This window comes from Triturus cristatus, chromosome 6 (genome assembly GCF_964204655.1).
Source record: "Triturus cristatus chromosome 6, aTriCri1.1, whole genome shotgun sequence".
NCBI classification, from domain to species: Eukaryota; Metazoa; Chordata; class Amphibia; order Caudata; family Salamandridae; genus Triturus; species Triturus cristatus.
In genome coordinates, this window is record NC_140589.1 from 1,231,503,085 (window position 1) to 1,231,524,343 (window position 21,259).

Here is a 21,259-nt window from a genome sequence, read left to right on the forward strand (position 1 = left end):
AGATATATGTATGTCATACAGATTGGTTTGTATGAACTGTGACGGATTTGAAATGCCAATAAAATCTGGTTTAAAAAAAAAAGCTGAAATATTGCAGGCTATGCAGCCAGGGCAGAGTGTAGTGTGCGGTCATCCTTTATTGAAAGTTATGAAATAGTGCTGCTACAAGAAACATGGTAAGTGTCTAATATTGAGTGAAACGGATACAGTTGTTATTCTGTTCTTGTCCAGCTGCCAGGATTGGGGAGAGCTGCAGGAGGACTTTCAATCTGGGTGAGGTTATCTGTGATTTCGAGGCTATTTCTGTCCCTGTAGGCAGTCGCATGATTCAGGCCATGGTTAGCAAATGTAAATATTTTGTTATACTTTGTCTAATTCATTTCCATAATGATGAGTTTTCTTACTCAATAATGTTATAATGTTAACCAGAAAAATATATTCAGGGTAGTAGTTTTTGTAATGAAGCAATGGGGTGGAGGGCTGCTTTGTGTAAACATGATTTTCTGTGGGGATTGTAATCCGAGATCAGCCCTGGGATCAAAATCGAATTTATAAGGAGATGTAGGCGGCACTATAAATCTACCCTAAAGATAAGAATGAATTAAGTTAGAAAAGGAAATCTTGAGATTATAATGGAAGCTAACAGGTGGAAAGACAATAGATCTTTTTGGTCAACAATCAGTCGCCTATGAGATAGCAACAGGAAAATGATGCCACTTAGTACACACATAACAGCTAGTGCCTGGGTTAAGCATTTTTCCAGTGTGTATCGACTAAGTTGTAGTGAGACTACTCTGGTTATTCTGGAGGCTGGTGGAGAACTTACAAGCTGCTTGAAGATTGACCTGGATCAAGTGTTGACTGCCCTTAGGGAATGTCCTTCCAATAAAGCTCCTGGATCAGATGGGGTCCTTAACCCCTTCAGCGCTGCGCGGATTTCCGCGCAGTGCTGAAGGTTCTGAGCGCGGGCGGGGCCATGACGGAACGGTTCCGTCATAAGCACAGCCCAACCGACGTGCATGACGGAACCGTTCCGTCATAAGCGTCGAAGGGGTTAATGATTTAGTAAAGTGTAACATAAACATTTGGGTGCCATTATTAACTAATATTTCTAACTGAATGAACTGCGCCTCCCTCCCAGACTCATGGTCATCTTCTATAATCGCACCCATTTTTAAGAAGCCCAACCAATGTGCTACCTACAGATCCCCCTTTTTGATTCTACAGCTAAAGTACTGAGGAGAGTGATTTTTAGCCGGATCAGAGCATGGGGTAATGACCAGAGCATCCTAATGTTTTGTCTGTATTGGCTTAGGGAGTCCCTTGGTACAGTGGAGCAGTGTTTAAACCTTGAATTGATTATTGGTAAATGCTGAACGCATTTTACCTGCCGTTTATAGACCAGTCCAGTGCTTTTGATCATGTTAATAGGTCTAAGTTATGCTCAATTGAATCTGCTATGGTCTCTGCTTGATTACTTATTTATCCTATACATCAACGATCTCTATCAATATTTGACCTCTTGTGGACAAGATGTTCTGCAGATTGACAACCTACAGGTACCAGCGCTGTTATAGGCTGATGATGCTATACTGGTGACCCATACGCCAAATAAACTATTGCACTTTCTCCAAGGTGTCTTAAGATTTATGAAGGACTTAGATATGATATCAATGAGTCCAAATCCCACATGATGGTCTGCGGTCCCAAGAGGTAGAGACTGAGCCCTATATATGGGAAGAAGCGGACAGGGACAACCCTCAGGCGCTGGTACTCCTTGACCCTTCAGCAGCTTTCAACACGGTTGGTTGACCATGAACCTCTAATTGACCGTGCCTGTGCTGCAGGCCTACAGGGCTCAGCATTAGACTGGATCGCCTCTTTCTCGAAAGACCATCATCAGTTTGTGGGCCTACCCCCTTTCAGATCCCCCATGGTCCAACTCTCCTGTGGAGTACCCCAGGGAGTCCTCTCTGTCCACCCACCTCTATAATCTTTACATACACCCCCTGGTGCATGCTCAGGTAAGGATGAAGGTGAAGATCTACAACTATGCAGACAGAATGCAATTGCTATTTGATATCGACAACTCGCCGAATATCGAAAGCTGCCTTTCAAAATACACCACTATTCATCCGGGATTTGGATGAATAGTAATCAGCTTAAACTGAATTCTGACAGGACGGAAATCCTCATTACCAGCACCAAGCCTGACTTGTGGAATCCTAGTTTATGTCCAGTAGCTAATGGCATACCACCACAGCCGAAGAGTTCAGTGAAGAGCCTAGAGACCCTCATTGACAATAAGTTGTCTGTGAAACCCCAAGTAGGGGCCGTAATATCATCCTTCTTCCTACAATTGCGTAAAATAAGAAAAATAGGTACATTTCTCACTTTTGAAGGCCACGTCCAAGTTATCATTGCATTAGTGATCTCTAGGCTAGATCATGCAAACTCTCTTTACCTGGGTCTCCCTGAGGGTCTCAGTCATAGCCAACAACTGGCACAAAAACATGCAGCCAGGCTGATCTTTCATCAATCTAGGAAATGCCACATCACTCCCTTGATTAGGGATTTGCACTGGCTAACGGTGAAACAGCACACAGTATTCAAGACTGGTTGCATCATTTTTTAATTCCTGCATTGCAACAGTCCTGCGTTCATCTTGGCACATTTCCAAAAATACACACCTAGCTGCAATTTAAGATCCTCTCATCTGAATCTTCTTAGCATCCCCTCCTTTAAAAAGAAGAGACTCTGTGGCTCTAGGTTTTCCATACTCGCCCCCCGAATATGGAACTGTCTGCCATTAGAAATTAGGATGGCACCTTGTTATATCAGATTTAGGCAGCTCTTAAAACATGGCTACTGAAACAGGCATACGACTAAAACTGTGGGCATTGTGTGGTGGTTCTGTTATTCCAGCGCCAAGAACCCGTTTGGTGTACGTGCGTTTTATAAATGTCGAAAATAAAAATAAGGAATATTCCAACATGCTATCCACTGTGCTATGTATCACATATTTGGGGGGTTAGATTTGATTCAGCAGGTTTGGGGCATTACAATACTCTGCTAGACGGATTAAATACATTCAATCAGCTTGTGCGCTTTACACCTTGATCCCCATAATAGGTGATAAGATATTTATAAAACACAATGTGTTCCAGTAGCTATGTATGGTGCGGGAGTTTAGGGCTTTGCTATCGTAGATAGTATTCAGATTGAAGAAATTCACTTCTGTAGGAGACTTTTATCTTAACCTCCAAGTTGTCCCCATTTCGTTTGCCATGAGAAACCTGGACTTGCTTATATCGAAGAACTTCTCAAGCTTACACCACTATTGCTGTGGTTGTGGATATGGAGAAATCCCAGAATAACCTTTAATCAACAAGTGATTAGGGACTGCCTGAGTGGTGATTGTGGAATAAACATTCCATGGCTTATGCAACAGACCATGGCTAAAGCATGCCTTTATGAATGCTAGCACCTCCAGAGAGACCTCAGTAAAACTTCTAAGATAACAAATAAACTGCTTATTTTACAGACTAATACTGGTGTTGGAACCTATTTGTGTACACCTCAAGCCAGTGGGAGAGGTCTCTGTCGTTGAGGTCCAGAACTGCCTCCATATGTAGCCTGATATGTTTCCCATTAGGATGTTTTGGGAGGGACAGTCTCCCAGTTTGCCCTTGTGCCCAGCTTTGCAAACAAACTCTGATGCACTTGACCTTTTTTTTGTAAATTTTATATAAAGTAAACTAGAATGTGTTTGTTACCAATTGTAAATGCATACAGTTTTAGGCTACGTAGGCCAGCGCTTACTTTCTTACCGTCTCTTAAGGACCAAAACATTTGTTTTTCAGTTGAAATCTTATTAAAAAGTATTATACGTTGTTGAAAATCTATGTATTTATTTTTCATCATTGTTAATGTTTTTATGTAGTTATGTAATTTGTGCTTTTATGATTACGTTTTTTAATCCAATAAAATATACGGACTGACTGACGCCTATTGATCAATTCTTTATTACTATCAGCCAAACAATTCATTCACATTCATGGCTGCTATAGTAATTTCTTTTCATTTTAGCAATGGAAAAAATCACGTCATCCATGATGCAGATGTAGCCTATTTTTACTCAAGGCAACCACTTCTTGCGTATGCAGCAAATTGCATGGAGCTTATATGGCTGAGTTTTGAGAACCCCACAAATCCTGGGCTTCACTCTTAAGGGGTTTCATTACAAGGCCTGCTCTTTGTTTTTTCATAGCCGTTTATGAGCCTATTGAGTTTTCTTCTCCTTTATTTTTTTTTTATAAAGGTTTACTCAGGAATAGATTAACATGATAAATTTTGCCTGGCAGAGGTGTATATTTTCTGCACTTTAGCATAACCCTAAATCTCAACCACTACACCAGATGAAGCAGCTGTCTTGGATTTGGTCACAGCTAGCAAGGAGTTGTTGTCTTGGTCAGACATCTTTCCAAAGGGGTCCGAGGGAGCCTCTTTTGTAGGCCAGACTAACACCAGGATGTGGTCGTTGAGGCCAAGTTCTACTTAAGCTCTGGGGTCACTGATGGGAATCCAGGGCCAGCCAAAGGTTGTTTTAGGTTCAAAATCTCTCACTTTGGTGAATTAGTTTTGGATACATATTTCCAGACATTTCCACAGAAGAGGGGATGCAGAAGCCACTGTTTTAGTCAAAGGAGTGTGTGTCCCACGGGAGAGGCCAGCCGGACTACCAAAATGGTGTCTCTTCTTTTTGCCGAGTGTCCTCAGCAGAGTGAAAGATTTGAAGCCACAAATGGTCTCAGGGATGTGCATCAGAATGAATTTTGGGCAGGCAACGGGTTATATTTCCAGACTCTGTACCATACACTAGGGCAACCCACTAATCCTCCAGGGAACTGGGTACAGCTATATGTCTACACAAATTTCCCAATGAAGGAGAAAAGTTTTTTTTTCTTCATTTAGTTAAATCTTTAAAACTATCAAACTGAATCCGCAAAGCTTAGTTGTAATGACGGCAGCTGAATTTATTTCCTGGCTCCTAGTGGATTTACTTGATGCAGGTGCTATTATCTAGGCAGTTTCGATTTTAAATATTGATTAAATTGATTTATGGATTTCAATTGATAACCATTGTGTTGAGTTGGGACATAACATCTCCGCTTTTTGGGATTTATTTCTTGTATTATTACAAATAAGGGATCTATAATGTATTTAAAAGACACATTGTCCCGAAAGTGGTCCCGAGTACCTTTTAGACACAAGGAGGCCCAAAGGTTGATGGATTAACCACCACAATTGCCAACAAACGGACTTGCTAGACAATACTTCTTTAAAAGAAAGAACTTTAATGGATAATTGATGAGTGGCTGCCTCATCTGTCTCAGATCACTTTTGGGTGATTATGTCATTTCTGTAATCAATGTGTGCCAGAGGGCTTGTGATGTCAGCTTGACCCTGAGTATATAGATATATATTTGGACTGTTAATTAAAAAGAATTTTGATTACATATAAGCACGCCTGATAATATTATTAGTACATTAATGCAACTTTGATGTACGTAATCATTTTGTTTTGAACCAATTTGTGGATGCATTGGATGCTGCAGAACACCAAATCCTCTTAAAGAATAACTAAACTAAGAAAATTATTCCAGATTCAGACCAGAATTTAAGGTCCCTTTTATGACTCAGTTTCCAGACTTAAAACTGACTTAAACCAGGTCAGAGGTCCTGATTTTTGAAGGGTCTGGAAGTCCTCAATCTGCCTATTGCCAGTAAAACATATAGTAACTCTGGCCCAGCAGTCCTAAGAATTTTCTTAACCTCTTCAGTGCCCCGCCCTTTCCCCGCCCTGTGCCGGGCGTTGCATTAGCGGGCGGGGTTCATGACGCGATAGTCTCGTCATGGGCACAGCGCAACCGCGCTCCATGACGAGACCATCTCGTCATGGGCACTGAAGGGGTTAAAGCAAGGACAAATTCGTAAATTAGGCCCTCCTACCTGGTCTAAGACAGTCTTAAGGTCTGGTAAACTCCTTCATAAATAGGGCTCTCATACTTTACACACATCCATCCCGTTTTTTCCAGTTATACAGGATTTTTAATATGCGTGCTGTGCATTAATTTGGAATAATATAATTGTTCAATCTAACAAGAGCATCGCTTGATTTGATGGACATTTATGTGAACCTAAATGATACTCTGATATATTTTCATATTTACATATAGTGTGTGTGTTAAAATCATTGTATCACTTAATGCTGTGTGTTTATTTTGCAGAGCAGAGAATTATTTGTGCTCACCTATGGAGCTTTGGTAGCCCAGCTGTGCAAAGACTACGAAACGGATGACGAAGTCAACAAATCCCTTGACAAAATGCAAGTAGTAGGTTTATTCTGAGTTATTCATTCCTGATACTCTTTTTTTGCCACTTGGTCATTTTATTTCTTTACCATTCAGATTTTCTGCATGTATTGAGTTCACTTTATACTGCATGTAGTTGCACTTTTGTAACACATCATACTGAAGTGCATTTGCAGATGGTTAGCAGGCTATTCCCTAGCAGTACATTGGTGGAGGCGGTCGTGGGAGGATGAAGTGTGTGTCAAGCATGGGGTCTATTTGGCTTGTATTTTCTTATTATTCCTATTTGTGTTTATATATAGTGCAAACTTTACCCGAAGGTGTGAGAGCGCTTTACAATACAACCAAATACATTACATAAGGACTTCATAGTACATGAATTACAAAAAAAATACAAACAGATAAACTCTAAATAAACATAAGAACAGTAGTAAGTACATTAGCCTACTACGGATACTAGTGGTTAGAGTTACCTATATACAAGTTGCAAATTCAATCTACGTTACATTTTTGAGAAAAGTTGAAGCGATTAGGGTTGGACAAACATATATTACATATTTACACAGCATGATCTTCTTGCTATTGCTGGGGTCTTGCTTTTAGCCTGGCCTTCAGGGTGTTGTTGCACTCACGGGCGGTGATCTTGGGCCTGGATGGATCCCTGAGCTGGTGATGGCCAGATGTCCTCCTCGCATACATAGGGGGGAACAAGCCAAGCTGTAGTTAACGTGCTCCAGGCGGGACCAACTTCCTGGTTGGTCCCCTGGCACTGCACCAGGCATCGGCTGAGGGTCCTACTATTTAGGCCACTGAGGCACTCCTCTAGATTCACTGGCCGCTCCCATACAGTCCAATGCGAGTACCAGGCAAAACCAGGAACAAGTAAGCGCGTGCGGAGCCCCTAAAATTGGCGTTCCATTCACCTGCAACAGTCGGGCGCTCCAGGCCTCGCCACAGGTCTTTCGCTATGGCCCTGTCCAGCACCTGCCGGGAATCCGCAAACTCGCCACCTTCACCTCACTACAAGGGCACTTCAGAAAGCCCACACCCCTCAGGCTCCAGTATTGTGGACCACACATTACCAGGCTCCGAAGCCTGGGTGCCGCCATCTTGGCAGTCACCAACGTAATCATTGTATAGCTGACAATACGGGCAGGGAACTGCGATCTCACTCCCCACAGCCAGGCGGGCGGGCGGCACAAGGAATGGGGTCAGGTGCTGCTATGATCCCCTTAAGCGACAGGGGCATATGTAGATGCCAGGATGGGGCCAGAACTGAGAGCCCCGCTGGGAGCTCCGTTAGCTGCGTCCTACTCCATCACCGAAACCGCATGCTTTCATGTTGCGTGCAAGGATGCTGCACCTTGGCTTATACTAAAGTGAAAGGAGTGAGAGATACTACCCATAGGTTGATAACTTTCTACTGTATGGATCAAAGTATCAATGATTGAATGAAGTATGGTCCCTGTGGAAAGGGTATTGATATTATAAGAGTACGACCGTGGCACCTATTGTGTTGCTTGAAACGTGTAACTGCTATTATGCATGGATTCAGCAAAACAGCATGATCTGCGTTAGGGTTAATTTGGGTTGGTATGATGCTGAGTTTTGAATTCTCTGTTCATCCTTATGGTAGGCCCGAAGTTTGGTCAAAGTAGTAGTGTGACAAAAAAAATAGGCCTAGGCACCAAAAAAGGACATTCTTCGCCCCACACCTTTGGAGGCCATCTTGGAGTGGAGCTGCTCACTCTGCAACCTACAGCCTGTTAGAGTTTAAAACTAAAACGTCTTGTTCCCTAGGAGTTACCTTTTCATTACCTCCCAGACTTCAACTCGAGTTTCACTGCTTTTTATCTGTATTGGTAATGGTAATCGGTATTCCTAACTCGCTCACATTACAGCTGTCACTGGATTCCCTAACTTCGATCACTTAGTTGGTGGCGTGCCCTAAGGCGCAATTGCGACTGGGTTTTGTATCAACGCCCCGGGTTCTCAAGCTGTATTAGCTATTAACCTAGCCCTTCTCCACTCTAAATGCCCGCCCCTTCTATGTGAGTCCGAATTGCGACTTGAAACTCTAATCTGCGCTCATCGTGACCATCCTAGCCATCCCACTTCTCCCTGTTTTCATGACATTCCTGTTGTCCATGATACCCACACAGTATCTTTGGGACAAACTTTTGTACTCTCCCATTTAGGTACCCAAATGTATCTATCCCCACTTAATACATTACGCGCGCCCAAATTTTACATTCTATCTTACATGTTAAGGCTTTTTCCACCAACTACTTGACAATCTGTTTTTTACTCTGAACAGAAATTAGATGTTTGCAACCTAAGGTGCTACGCGCACCCAACTGATCCGGCCGCCAAACAATCTGTATTTTAATTCGGAATAGGTCCATGATGTTTTTAACTTAATGTGCTTTGTGCTCCCCAAACGATCTACCTCATTCTGACGCTTTTACATTTTAAATGTTTTCCTTACCTGCTGCTTGACAATCCGTAATTTTCTTTTTTCGTTCTTCCTAATTGCCTCTAGTTGTTTGACCCTAATGCGCTATGTGCTTCCAAATGTTTTATCCTAATACGCTACGTGATTCCAAATTGACCTACCTCATTTCGACGCTTTTACATTTTTAATGTTTTTCCTTACCTGCTGCTTGACAAACTGTAATTTTTCTTCTGAATTGTCACTAGTTGTTTTAACCTAATTTAACCTAATGCATTATGTGCTTCCAAATGTTTTAACCTAATGCGCTATGTGCTTCCAAATTGATTTACCTCACTTTGATGCTTTTATTTCTAATGTTTCACTGCCTACTGATAAGCCATTGGTATTTTTAACCTTATGCGCTACATGCACCCAAATTGTTTCTTCCTCATTTGGATGCTTTTTATTTGAAATGTTTTTTAACCGGTTATGAGTCAATCTGTTGTTTATTCGGAATTGCAACTTGATGTTTTAGCCCAATGTGCTGCATGCTCTCAAACTGATCTCCCTCGTCTTGATCTTTTAATTGCCTTCAATGTTGCTGTGCCGCCTACTTATTTAGCCATACAATAGCATACAGCACTTTGCCTCTTAGTACTAATCTGATCTGTTTTTCTATCATAGTTTCCTCCCTCCTACTTTTCTCTTCCTCCTCCCATTTAGCTCTATTGTTTGTCCTCCACAACTGATTGACCACCATTTCTTTCTTCCCTACCTCATTGTGCAGTCCTATTGAACAGTCTCAACTTCTAGATTCCCCCCCTGTTTCCCATCTACCTTCTCCCCAACGCCTCCCCATCTCTAGCTACCGCAAAATGAGTCCCTCGCCCTTGTTTTGGGACTAATTTTCCCTTTTACTGACTTCTCTCCCGCCCCCCCACTTCCATTTTCCCCCCTCCCTGTGCCGCCTTCCTATCTCACTCCCTCACAACCTGCTCACTCACCTTGATCATCCTAGCTGAATTACCATGCCTCCCCTCAATCATACCCTTGCAGCACCGGATTCACTCATCACTAGACATGGCCCCAATTCTTGGACTATCCTTTACCCACCCAACCTCTCTAAAAATCCTAAGAAGAACTTTAAACACAAACTACTAATACAGCACCAAGAAACCTTATCTGTTGATAACTACCTTAGCCTCACCTCCATTATTAAAACCAACTACATCTTTTACTCCAAACGTCCCTCTAAAAGAAAAAATATCTTCCGCCCCCATCTACCCATTTCTAAATCCTGCAAAATCCCATATGGTTTGAAACTGTCCACCACCCCTTCCCCCACTTTTCTAGGCGAAATCGACATCTCCATTTTCAAATCTGGTAATATCCTCATACAAGCCTCTGAAAACCATCTCACCATCTTTGAGCACCACTTCATCAACTTATCCTTCCTACTAGCTACACCTTCCCATAACACGTCAGCCTCTCAATCACAGGAAGACATTTCGGCCTCGCTCCTTAGGTCGCCAACCCCCCAGCTCCCTGATCCTGCAACTACCTGGGAAGTCTCCCAATCCCAGAATTTCTTTCCACCCGCCCCCTCAGCACACTCTCCGCCATTTGACTTTCCCACATCATCCTCAGCTACCCTAACCCTCTCTCTCATCGTCTCGTCTGCTCCTTCCTACGATATTCCCACAACCTACTCTGCCACCCAAATCCTCTCTCCTCCTTTGGACTTCTCCCTACTCAACCCTAGTCACTCTCTTCTTCCCTATCATTCCTCCCAGCCCCCTGAATCTGATCCACCTACACTGTCCCCCCTTCGCACCGAGCCCCCTCACCCTACTGCTCCACTGATAACTCCAATCTCTTGTTTTTTTAATGACCCCTATCCACATAGACCAGATGGCAACCCTCCTCACTCTCCCTATTCCCCTTCATCTTCTCATAACACCCATCAGGCCCCTGGGTTTGCTGGCTCTCACCCTACTTTGCACCCTCACTCTAGCAACTGGAACACCCCTCACTACCCCCCACTGGGGTTCTGTAGTATGTCATAGATATGGCATACGAAAAAGGGGAGAAAACTCTCGCCGATACGCACGGCTGATCTTCATTGAACATTCACGGAGTGAGCCAATGTTTCATCTCTCGCCGATACGCACGGCTGATCTTCATTGAACATTCACGGAGTGAGCCTATGTTTCATCTTGCATTTTACATAGAGAGAGTTAGTTTTGTACACGAGGAATCCCAGTTTAGCATAACTAATTGGGGCATTACAATTGAAGTTGTATGGTGAGCCACTTATATGAATTTTTTTTTTAGCAGGGTACTGTGATAACTGAATCAGACAAGTCTGTTGTATTAGTTGGCAGTATGCAGAACGTCACGGCAGCTCCATTTTTTCTGTCAGAACCTGGTGAGCCTAACATAAAGTGGAAAAAATGGAAGGTAGTGTTTGAACGGTATGCAAGAGTATGTGGTCCCTCGCTTAGTGCGGAGAGGAGATCTGCTTTGCTCCTACATTGTTTGGGGTCAGAAGGACAGGATGTCTATGACCATCTTCCTGTTTTATCGCAGGAAGAAGCAAATGGTCTTAATGATTATGAAATCTGCATAAAAAAACTTGATAAACATTATTTGCCCAAAGTAAGTACCATTCTTGAAAGGTATACTTTTGCAAAAAGGATGCAGGCAGAGGAGGAAACTGTAGAAAGTTACATAACAGTGTTGAGAAAACTTGCATCGTCGTGTAAATTTGATGGCATGACTGACGAACGCATACGTGACCAGTTTATGTTTGGTTGCAATATAGAGAAAGTAAGAGAAGAGCTGTGGTCGCGTGATGAACCTACCTTAGATGAAGTTCTAGTCGTCGCCAAGAGGATCGAGCACTCTATCAAATGTGTCGCAGTTTTAAAGAAAGACTTGTCTAGCGATTGTAAAGTGCAAGAGGTTAGGAGTAAGAACAAAGTGGAGGTGAAAGAGAAAGACAAGATTCAGAAAGAGTTTCTATCGGCAAAAGGAAAGACGAATGAGAAGTGGATTAATAGCAAGTGCTTTAGATGTGGAAAGATGGGGCATTTAGCAAATAATCCCAAGTGTCCGGCTCTTGCATCAATATGTTCAAAATGTAAAAAGAAAGGCCATTTTACTGCATTGTGCAACAGTAGGAATGCACCAAATGTGAAAGAGGTTCATGTGAGGGAAAGCAACTGTGACGAGTGTGGTCCTGGGGGATATGAGTGTGGTCAAATTGTTGTGCAAGTGGTAACCGGGGAGAAGAATGGAAATTCTCCCATCGATGAGATTTTGGTAGAGGGAAAAAAGACCAAAGTCTTATTTGATTCAGGGGCGAAAATCACAATTATATCTAGTGATTTCTTTATGAATAACTTAAAAACCAAGGTTAATCTTTTAAAGCCAGACATAAGGCCATTGGCTTATGGTGGTGAGCCCATCAAATTACATGGCTACTTTGTAGGTTTAATAGAAAACAAAGATAGGCTAATTTCAGGCAAGATTTATGTGTCAAAAAAGGGGGACAGCATCATAAGCTGGATTCATCAAGGGGACCTTGGGGTCATTCTAGATCCTAATGGTGTCCCTCCCATTCAATTAAAAGGGGATGTAAACTCTGTCGGAAGGGTGGAGCATGTTAAGGTGGACATTGATTTAGTTGATAATCTAAAAAAAGAGTTTCCTAATGTGTTCAGAAAAGAATTAGGTTGCCTCAAGGGTTACAAACACAAAATATTACTTAAAAGGGATGCCATACCTGTATGTTGTAAGGTGAGGAATGTACCTCTTTCGGTTAGGGACGACATGCATGAAGAGATTGGAAAATTAAAGAAGGGAGGCATCATAGAGGAGGTCGAAGGAACCGAATGGTTGGCCCCGGTGGTGGCAGCTCGCAAACCTAATGGGGATCTGAGACTTTGCATAGACTTGAGACAGCTTAATAAATGTGTGATTATTGATAAATACCCCCTACCCAACATTAATGAATTAATGTCTCTGTTGGGGGGAGCTAGGGTATTTAGCACAATTGACTTGACTTCGGCGTATCACCAAATAGAACTGGAAGAATCGTGTAGGGATTATACTGCCTTCATAACGCCGTTTGGCACTTTTAGATTCAAACGGATGCCATTTGGGCTGGTATCGGCCTCTTCTGTGTTTCAGAGGGTTATGGAGAACTTGCTACAAGGTTTACCTGGCATTTATGTATATCAGGATGATATCTTAGTTTTTGGGCAAGATTTTAGTCAACACGATGTTCGCCTGAAGTCGGTTTTGAGAAGATTATCTGAACACAACTTAACTATAAAGGCGGAAAAGTGTAAATTCAGAACCAACTCTATTGACTATTTAGGTCATAATATAACGAGTGAGGGAGTGAAACCAAAAGAGAACTTGATAAACACGATTCAAGAGATGTGTTCTCCTTCCGATAAATGTGAACTCATGAAATTCCTAGGGGTGGTTGAATACTACTCGAAATTTGTGAAGAATTTTGCTAGTCACACAGTGAACATGAGACATCTACTTAAGAAAGGTGTGGATTTTCTGTGGACGGAAGACTGTGAGCTTGAATTTCTAAATATAAAAAGTAAACTTAAGGCTGCTCCTTCACTTGCAAGCTTTAATCCTAAAATCAAACCTATTCTTATCACAGATGCGAGTGAGAAGGGTTTAGGCGCGGTTTTGCAACAACGAGGTGAGGGTGGCACATACACGGTCATGTGTTTGTCTCGTAGCCTCAAAGATCCGGAAACAAGGTATTCCGTGGTGGAACGTGAATCTCTTGCGGTGTACTGGGCGGTTAAGAAGTTGAAGAAGTTTCTTTGGGGTATTGACTTTGAGGTCAGGACAGATCACAAGCCATTGTTTGAGATGTTCAGCAAAAAGGGTCTAGATTTGATATCCAGCAGAATCACTAGATGGGTGATAGGATTGCAAGAGTTTAATTTCGACATAAAGTACATACCAGGTGTTGAGAACAAGGTGGCTGATGTGTTGTCACGTCTCACGTCTAGTAAAACGGCTGAGGAGGATGATTGGGAAGATTCTGAGGAATTAGTGTGTGTTGTAGATCAGGGTATCATTAGTGAGGAGAGATGGTCTAAAGAAATGTCTATGGATAGTGTGTTGAATGAAGTCATGGGTCTAGTTAGGAAGGGCTGGATCAGTAACAAATCTGGTTCGTCTGATTCTAGGAAATTTTGGGCAGTTCACAATGAATTATCCACTGATAATAATCTCTTGTTTAGGGGAACTAGGTTGATTCCTCCATCTAGTCTTAGGAAAGAACTTATAGACTTGGTACATTCTTCCCATGCAGGCATTTCTAAGTCAAAAGAGCGCTTGAGGATGTCTTATTGGTGGCCGGGCATGGATTTAGAAGTGGAACGTGCTATTCGAGATTGCGTACCTTGTACATTAAGTGAAAAGTCTAAGTGTACGCGCGTTCAGCCCATGGTGGTAAGGAAACGTCCTTTGAATCCGTGGCAAGACATTGCCATGGATATTCTGGGTCCTATCCACTATAATGGATCTCAATCATTCGTGTTGGTGGTGATTGATATGTTTTCTCGGTGGCCAGAAGTTTTCTTTTTGTCAAGTGTTGACTCATCTCATATAATTAATTGTTTGAAAAATTTATTCTCGAAAGAGGGTATTCCCAATTCAATATTAACAGACAATGGGGTGCAATTTGTGTCCAATGACATGAAAAGATTCTTAGCGTCCAAGGGCATCTCTCACAAGTTATGCTCTCTTTATCATCCCGAGACTAACGGAATGGTGGAGAGATTTAACAGGGTAATCAAGGAGACCATTGCGTTGTCAAAATCCATGTCATTAAATTGGAAAGATGAGGTTTTAAAAAAAATAGAGGAGTATAGATTGTCTCCTCATTCAACTACGGGTAAAACCCCCTTTTTGCTGTTCCGTGGGTGAGTTCCCAATACTAATGTCGAACCAACATGGGTCAACAATTATGAATTGGAAAGAGGTAAAGAAAAGGAGTGTGATAAGAACTTAATTCAGATGAGAGAAGAAGAGAAAAGCAATTCAAGGAAGGTTTACTTTGATTAAAAAAAAAGTGTTAAGGTGACTAAGGTTATGGTGGGTGACTTGGTGATGATTAAACGTCCTGGGTTGATGGGAAATTCTACTTCCAAGTTCATGAAACCTATGAGAGTTATAAAGGTTTTTAAAAATGCAATAAAGACGCAAGATCATAGGATTTGGAACTTGAATAGGGTTGTAGTGGTAAAAGGCAGGTTAGATGGGTGTCATGGTAAGGATGATAATGTTGATTCTAATTCTGCAGATAATGTTAGGAGTCGTGTTTCAACCAGGGTCTGTAAGAAACCTTCTTATTTACTTGACTATGTGTAGTGAATATGTGTTATTCATTTTGATGTTAATTAATGTTTTGTTCTATTGTAGAATGATTCTTTAGTATTTTAATTTTAATGTGACGAAGGGAGGTGTGTAGTATGTCATAGATATGGCATACGAAGTGTCTTCCACTGTCATTGGGTCTAAGTTACAGAATGTCACTGTGTCACTATTGATGTCACTGGATTCCATGTGATGATTCATAGTCTAACTGGAGTTGTTACATGGAGTCTGGATGGATGGGATCTCTAAGGATTAAACCTGCTTCAATTCAACTAATCTGTCTGAGAACTGTTTATTAATGGAATCTTACAGGTTCCCTTCACATCCTTCGCCTAGTCCTTCCTCCCCGTCTAACTTTGAAGCTGCCCCTCTCCCCCCCGACCTCCTTTCCTCCTTATCCTCCTCGCTCTTATCCCAGTCGCTTCTCAACATAGAACTCCACATCTCAATCCTGACGTTGGAAGTTTCATCTCTCAGGAAAGAATTTAATGCCCTCTCCTCTACCAATCTCGCCAATCATACCCTTACCATGGGTTCTGTACAAAATAACAATACTTTCCCTCAACAAGGGGGTACTACCTCTAGCGGTATCTCATCAGTTGGATTACCTCCCGGTAACTCTTCTCTTAGACCGCCCCAAGCCTTGAGCCATCTCTCCTCTCCTGACCGCCCGGACCTAAATATCTCCTACCCCCCCTAACTCCACGACTATAGTCCCTCCTTCACTTCACTCCACTATTCCTGTGATCCTGGGGAGAAGCCGTATCCCCACCTCCCCCGGCTCGCCCAGACCTCCTCCGCAACTCACTGCTATCCTTTCTTGCCCCCCCAAAATCAATCCTAAACCCCTCAACTGCATGTTGGTCAATTGCCGATCGGCTGCCCGACATGCAACAGATATCTCAGAAACCATCCTTAGTGAAGCCATTGACATTGCATTTCTTACGGAAACCTGGCTCAATGCCCACTCTTCATCCATTCTGGACCTGCTCTCTCCCCCGGGTTACTCCATCCTCAGAAAAGACAGGCTTGACAAAATTGGAGGAGGCGTTGCCATAATCTAGGAAAATGAACTACAACTGTCCCTTTTTCAGAACTCCGACCATGCTACTTTTTAATACATTGGAGCGGAACTTAGAGCTCATGGTTCCCCTCCTATTCGGATACATAATTTCTACCATCCCCCCGGTGATCCTTTGCCCCTTGTGGAGGAACTGTCCGACCTTCTTTCTCAATCATCTATTTCTAACTCCAAAAACCTCTTCCTCGGAGACTTTAATATCCACTGGAACAAAAAGGATGATCCCTCGGTTATCCTCCTCCACGATCTATTCGACAATAATGACTTGAAATAACTTTGCCATTCACCAACACATTCCAAAGGGGCTACTCTTGATGCAATCATCACACAAGCAAAGATCTGGCTTCCCTTTCCCACATTGTCCCCATTGACTGGTCTGACCATCGCCTCATCCTCTTCACGATTACCACCGCCGTGCCTCCCCCTTCCCCTAAAATCATCAAACATAGGAAAGGAACCAGAAATCTTCACCTTATTCCTCCTGGCAAACTGGAGACTAAGATCAAAGCACAACTAAAAATGCAAATGACCTGGCCGAATACTACAACAAATCCATCTTAGAGGTCCTTCACCAAATTGCCTCAGCCAAATTAAAACTGCAAAAAAACATACCCGCCAAATCATGGTTCAATGCTGATCTCAACAATGAGAGACGCTCTCTTAGACTGAGCGAACGCACGTGGAGACAACACCCTTTCCCCTCAAATCTTGCACTCCTCAGAGTTGCAAGGGCTAATTACATAAAACACATCCTCAATGAAATAGCCTCTTACTTCCACATACAATTCGACCGGGCTAAAAATAGACCCAGGGAACTATTTACCATTGTCAATAAACAAACAGCTTCTGCCCCCCCTCAATTGATGGCCTCTGTCGAATGATGTGAAGAAATTGTGAACTTATTTTCCGAAAAAATCTCCAAGATTGATCAATCCTTTGCCTTAACCCCCCCCTCCACATTGCACATCACCCCCCTCAGACTTTCCCTCCAAGTCCCCTTTCACACCTTCACCCTCTCCTGACTCTGCTTATCTCCCTCTCGCTGTCACCCCGCCGGTACTCTACTTCACCAACCCCCAGCTAAAAAATAATGCATTGTGGCTTAACTTCAGCCCAGTTACAGAGCTGGAAGTCCTCAACATCATCACCAAGCTTAAACCTTCCTCTCATAACATGGATCCTCTTCCGGCTAACCTTGTTCAAGATTTAAAACATATTATTGCACCATATTGGACCACCATTATCAACTCCTCCTTGGCCTCAGGTTGTGTCCCTGTTTCCCTCCAGCTGGGCCAAATCACACCCACACTCAAGAACGTGACAGCCGATCCCAATGACCTCAACAATCTCTGACCTATCTCTAATCTCCCTCTTCTATCCAAGGCCATCGAAAAATTTGCCCAGCTCCAATTGGACAAGCACATTGATGCTGTCAACCTTTTGAACACATTTCAATCAGGCTTTAGAAAGGGCTGTAGTACTGAAACTGCCATGCTCAACATCATTGACGACATCCATCACTCCCTCGACAAGGGGGAGGCCTCTCTTCTCATTCTCCTTGACCTCTCTGCCGCTTTTGATACTGTTAACCACTCCGCCTTACTCAACACCCTCAAAGATCGTTTCGGCTTCAATAGTCCTGTCCTCAAATGGTTCTCCTCCTTCTTTCAGCACAGAACCCAACACATTAAAATCAACGACTGCCTCTCTAAACCTATACCTGTCTCCTTGGGTGTCCCCCAGGGTTCCATTCTCTCTCCTGCTCTATTCAACCTCTTCATGGAACCCCTCACCCTCATTCTTAAGCAAACAGGAATAAACTACCACCTCTATGCTGATGATACCCAACTCTACTATAAGATCAAATCCCACGCCGACATTCTGCACCTTATTGATGCCTTGACCAAGATTCAACACTGGTTCCATCACAATCACCTTAAACTCAACCCTAAAAAAACGGAAATCATTCTCTTCGCTCCTAAAGGCAACCGGCTTCCCATTCAACACTGGATCTCTGACCTTAAAGCTCTTAACTGCACTCTTTCCACTTCTAACGCAGTTAAATCCCTTGGTATAAGCATCGACCAGAACCTCAGTCTTACCCCCCACATAATAAATGCAGCCAAAGGAGCTCTCTTCACTCTCCATCACCTTAAGAAAATCAAACCCTTCATTCCCGTGGATGACTTTAAATTAGTTGTTCAATCACTGGTACTGTCCAGATTGGACTATGGAAATGCAATTCTCTTGGGAACCCCGAATGTCCACTTAGCCCCAATCAAATCAGTCTTCAACCTTGCGGCCAGGCTTATCACTGATTGTAAACGGTTCAACCACATCTCCCCCACCCTCTAAGGCCTCAAATGGCTTCCCATCGAAAGCAGATCCTCCTACAAGACCGCTTGCATTACGCATAAAGCCCTTTATCAACACACCCCAGTGTATCTTTCAGATAAACTCCACACAGCGGGCTGCTCTAGAGAAATGAGGAGCTCTAATACTCTTATGCTAGCCCCTCCCTTGTTAAAAAAGAAATCTACACAAACACGTTCTTTCACTGGAATTGCACCTACTATCTGGAACTCACTCCCTAAAGACCTACGTTGTAACACCTCCTACCTCAGCTTAAAAAAAGACCTCAAGCAGCACCTTCTCAACAAATACTGGGGTCCTTAATCATTGCCACCTTTTTACAGTTTCACATCCTGTCCCTTACGATACTAGGTTCCTGCTACATTATACCTGACTCACTTCCCCCCTCTTACCACTGCTGCATTTACTTCTACCCTCCCCCTCTAGTTCTCTTGTAACTACCTCTACTCCTGCATGCTATCTCCCTTCCCATCTCCCTCCTCAGTTCCCCCCTACTTTTTACTCCCACCCCCCTCATCCCTTACCATCCACGCTAATCTTACTTTTCAATATTGACTAGGGTCCAATGGTATTCCTTATCTATAGTCACATGTTATTACTGTATTTTGTATTTTGCTCTAATTGTCCTGCTTTTTACCTTGTTGCACAAATGTTATATTGCAATTTTTTTCTTCACCCAACCATTGTAAAGTGCTCTGATACCCTTGGGTCTAGTCAGCACTATATAAAACCTTTTAAAAAAAAAAAAAAAAATAGAAGTGAACCCCATTAGCGATCACATAACTATAAAGGGACCCACATTTGTAAACTGGGCATCCGTTTTTAACTTCTTGCAGGTGATGTTTGTGTACTATAAGATAAATCAACAGTAAAAATCTCCCCACCAGACCATAAACAGGCACACAAATAGACAAAAAACAGCCCGAAATCGTAGGCTTTTAGTGGGATTATCTTTTGAAGAGCCAGGGTTTACATTCTTTGACTGAATTATAAGTATAAGTAGGCTTCAATGATTTTGATCTTTACCCAAAGAAAATTGCAACCTTTTTTGGTATAATTATTATTGGCATATTGGCATACAATACAGAATGGTACAAACCTATTGTTGTACATCAAAAATAACTCAGAACCCCATAACTCCACTCCGTTTGCTCTACTACAGCAATTGCTTAAGATCACTCATGGAGTTGGAAGCAGGGTGGAAATGAAGGAATTATTGAAATACATATAAGGTACCCAGCCCAACACGGGTATCACGTTTGCATAGGCAATTGAGGAACATGTGCCATGGCATTAAATCAACAAAAAAACCTTCATCTCCTCCTTCCCTCTTGTGGAAGCACAGCTCAAAGTCTCATTCGACCTAACCAGCCAGCGTGCCTAAGGGGTGCCTAGCATCAGGGGGGCTCAAGTAGGTCTGCAAGTATCACAGCCCAAGCCCGCGAGTCATCAGCTAATTTTTTATCCCTCTGGCATTTACTCATATGGCTCTCTTAAGCCACTATATAGAAAACAACAAGAGAGAGAGGGATAGTCACTCTTAAGCCACTGTTCACTTTCTCACCCATTCTCACACTTCTGGAGGTGTCTGGGACAACCAATGAATAGCCTCTCTGCATTTGGCAAGGATCAACCCCAACAAAAGAAACCTCCTACTAAAGCCTTTCTTTTTACTTGTCAGTATCAGCCCCAAAAGGCGTTGTCTGGGTTCCCAAAGGACCCTCCCACTCCGTGGCTGTGTTTAACAAGTCAAGTATGGTCTGCCAATATGTGTCAAGCTCAGGGCATCCCCACAGCATGTGCAGAAAGTCTGCGCCCTCAACTAAACACCTGGGAAAGGTAGATGCCGTTCACAGGTAAATAGCGTGCAGGGTGGCGGAAGTATGAAATCAGCATCTGGTAGACATTCTAAGTAGTCTTGGTGACTGTCTACAACTTTTTATTTTACTTTTCATTCTTTTTCTGCTCATCTGTTCCATTTTCCGAGTTTCTTCTTCACCTTTGGTAATTTTAACTGTGGTATCTCACAAGGTACTTCAAAAATTGATGCTAGGTTAGAGCAAATAAGTATAGTCTTGTATCATTTAAAAAGGGTAGACTTGTGCACAGAGGATTAGAGTTCTATTCAGCACCAATCTTACTAAAGCAGATTTTTTTAGGTGGGGATGTAGACAGAAGATCAAATGTATGCTAGAGAATTACATTATGTAGAATGTTACTCCGCCACCGTTTTTTATGTCAACTCCAGGTGATCCACCATTAAAATGGAACAAGTGGAAAAAGGTTTTTTTCAGAACTAAGCCATTGTATGTGGGTCAAACCTAGGGTTAGAAAGAAAGGTAGCATTACTACAGCATTATCTGAGTGCGGAGGGCAAGAAATATGCAAACACCTGCCAGAATTAGAGGCAAAGGAAGCAAGAGGGCTAAATGATTATGAAATTAGTTTGAAAAACTGGATAATTACTTCTTACCCAAGATCAGCACTATTATAGAACTATATCATTTTGAAAAAAGGGGACAGAAGGAGGGGAAAACAGTAGAAGAATTTGTGTCAGATTTGAGGAAACTAGCTGCC

At 42.6% G+C, this 21,259-nt stretch overlaps 1 protein-coding gene across 2 annotated transcripts in view; it reads left to right on the forward strand.

Annotated features, from left to right (window-relative positions):
* The window catches only part of TRAPPC3L (trafficking protein particle complex subunit 3L), a 663,369-nt gene that overhangs the window by 179,814 nt on the left and 462,296 nt on the right, over positions 1-21,259 (forward strand). For both annotated transcript variants that reach the window (XR_014963137.1, XM_085612167.1), the window contains exon 3: positions 6,291-6,388. Coding sequence is in view for 1 of the 2 variants with exons in the window: in XM_085612167.1 (XP_085468293.1) it covers positions 6,291-6,388 (98 nt within the window). In the remaining variant the exon portion in view is untranslated. The remainder of the gene's footprint in view (positions 1-6,290; positions 6,389-21,259) is intronic.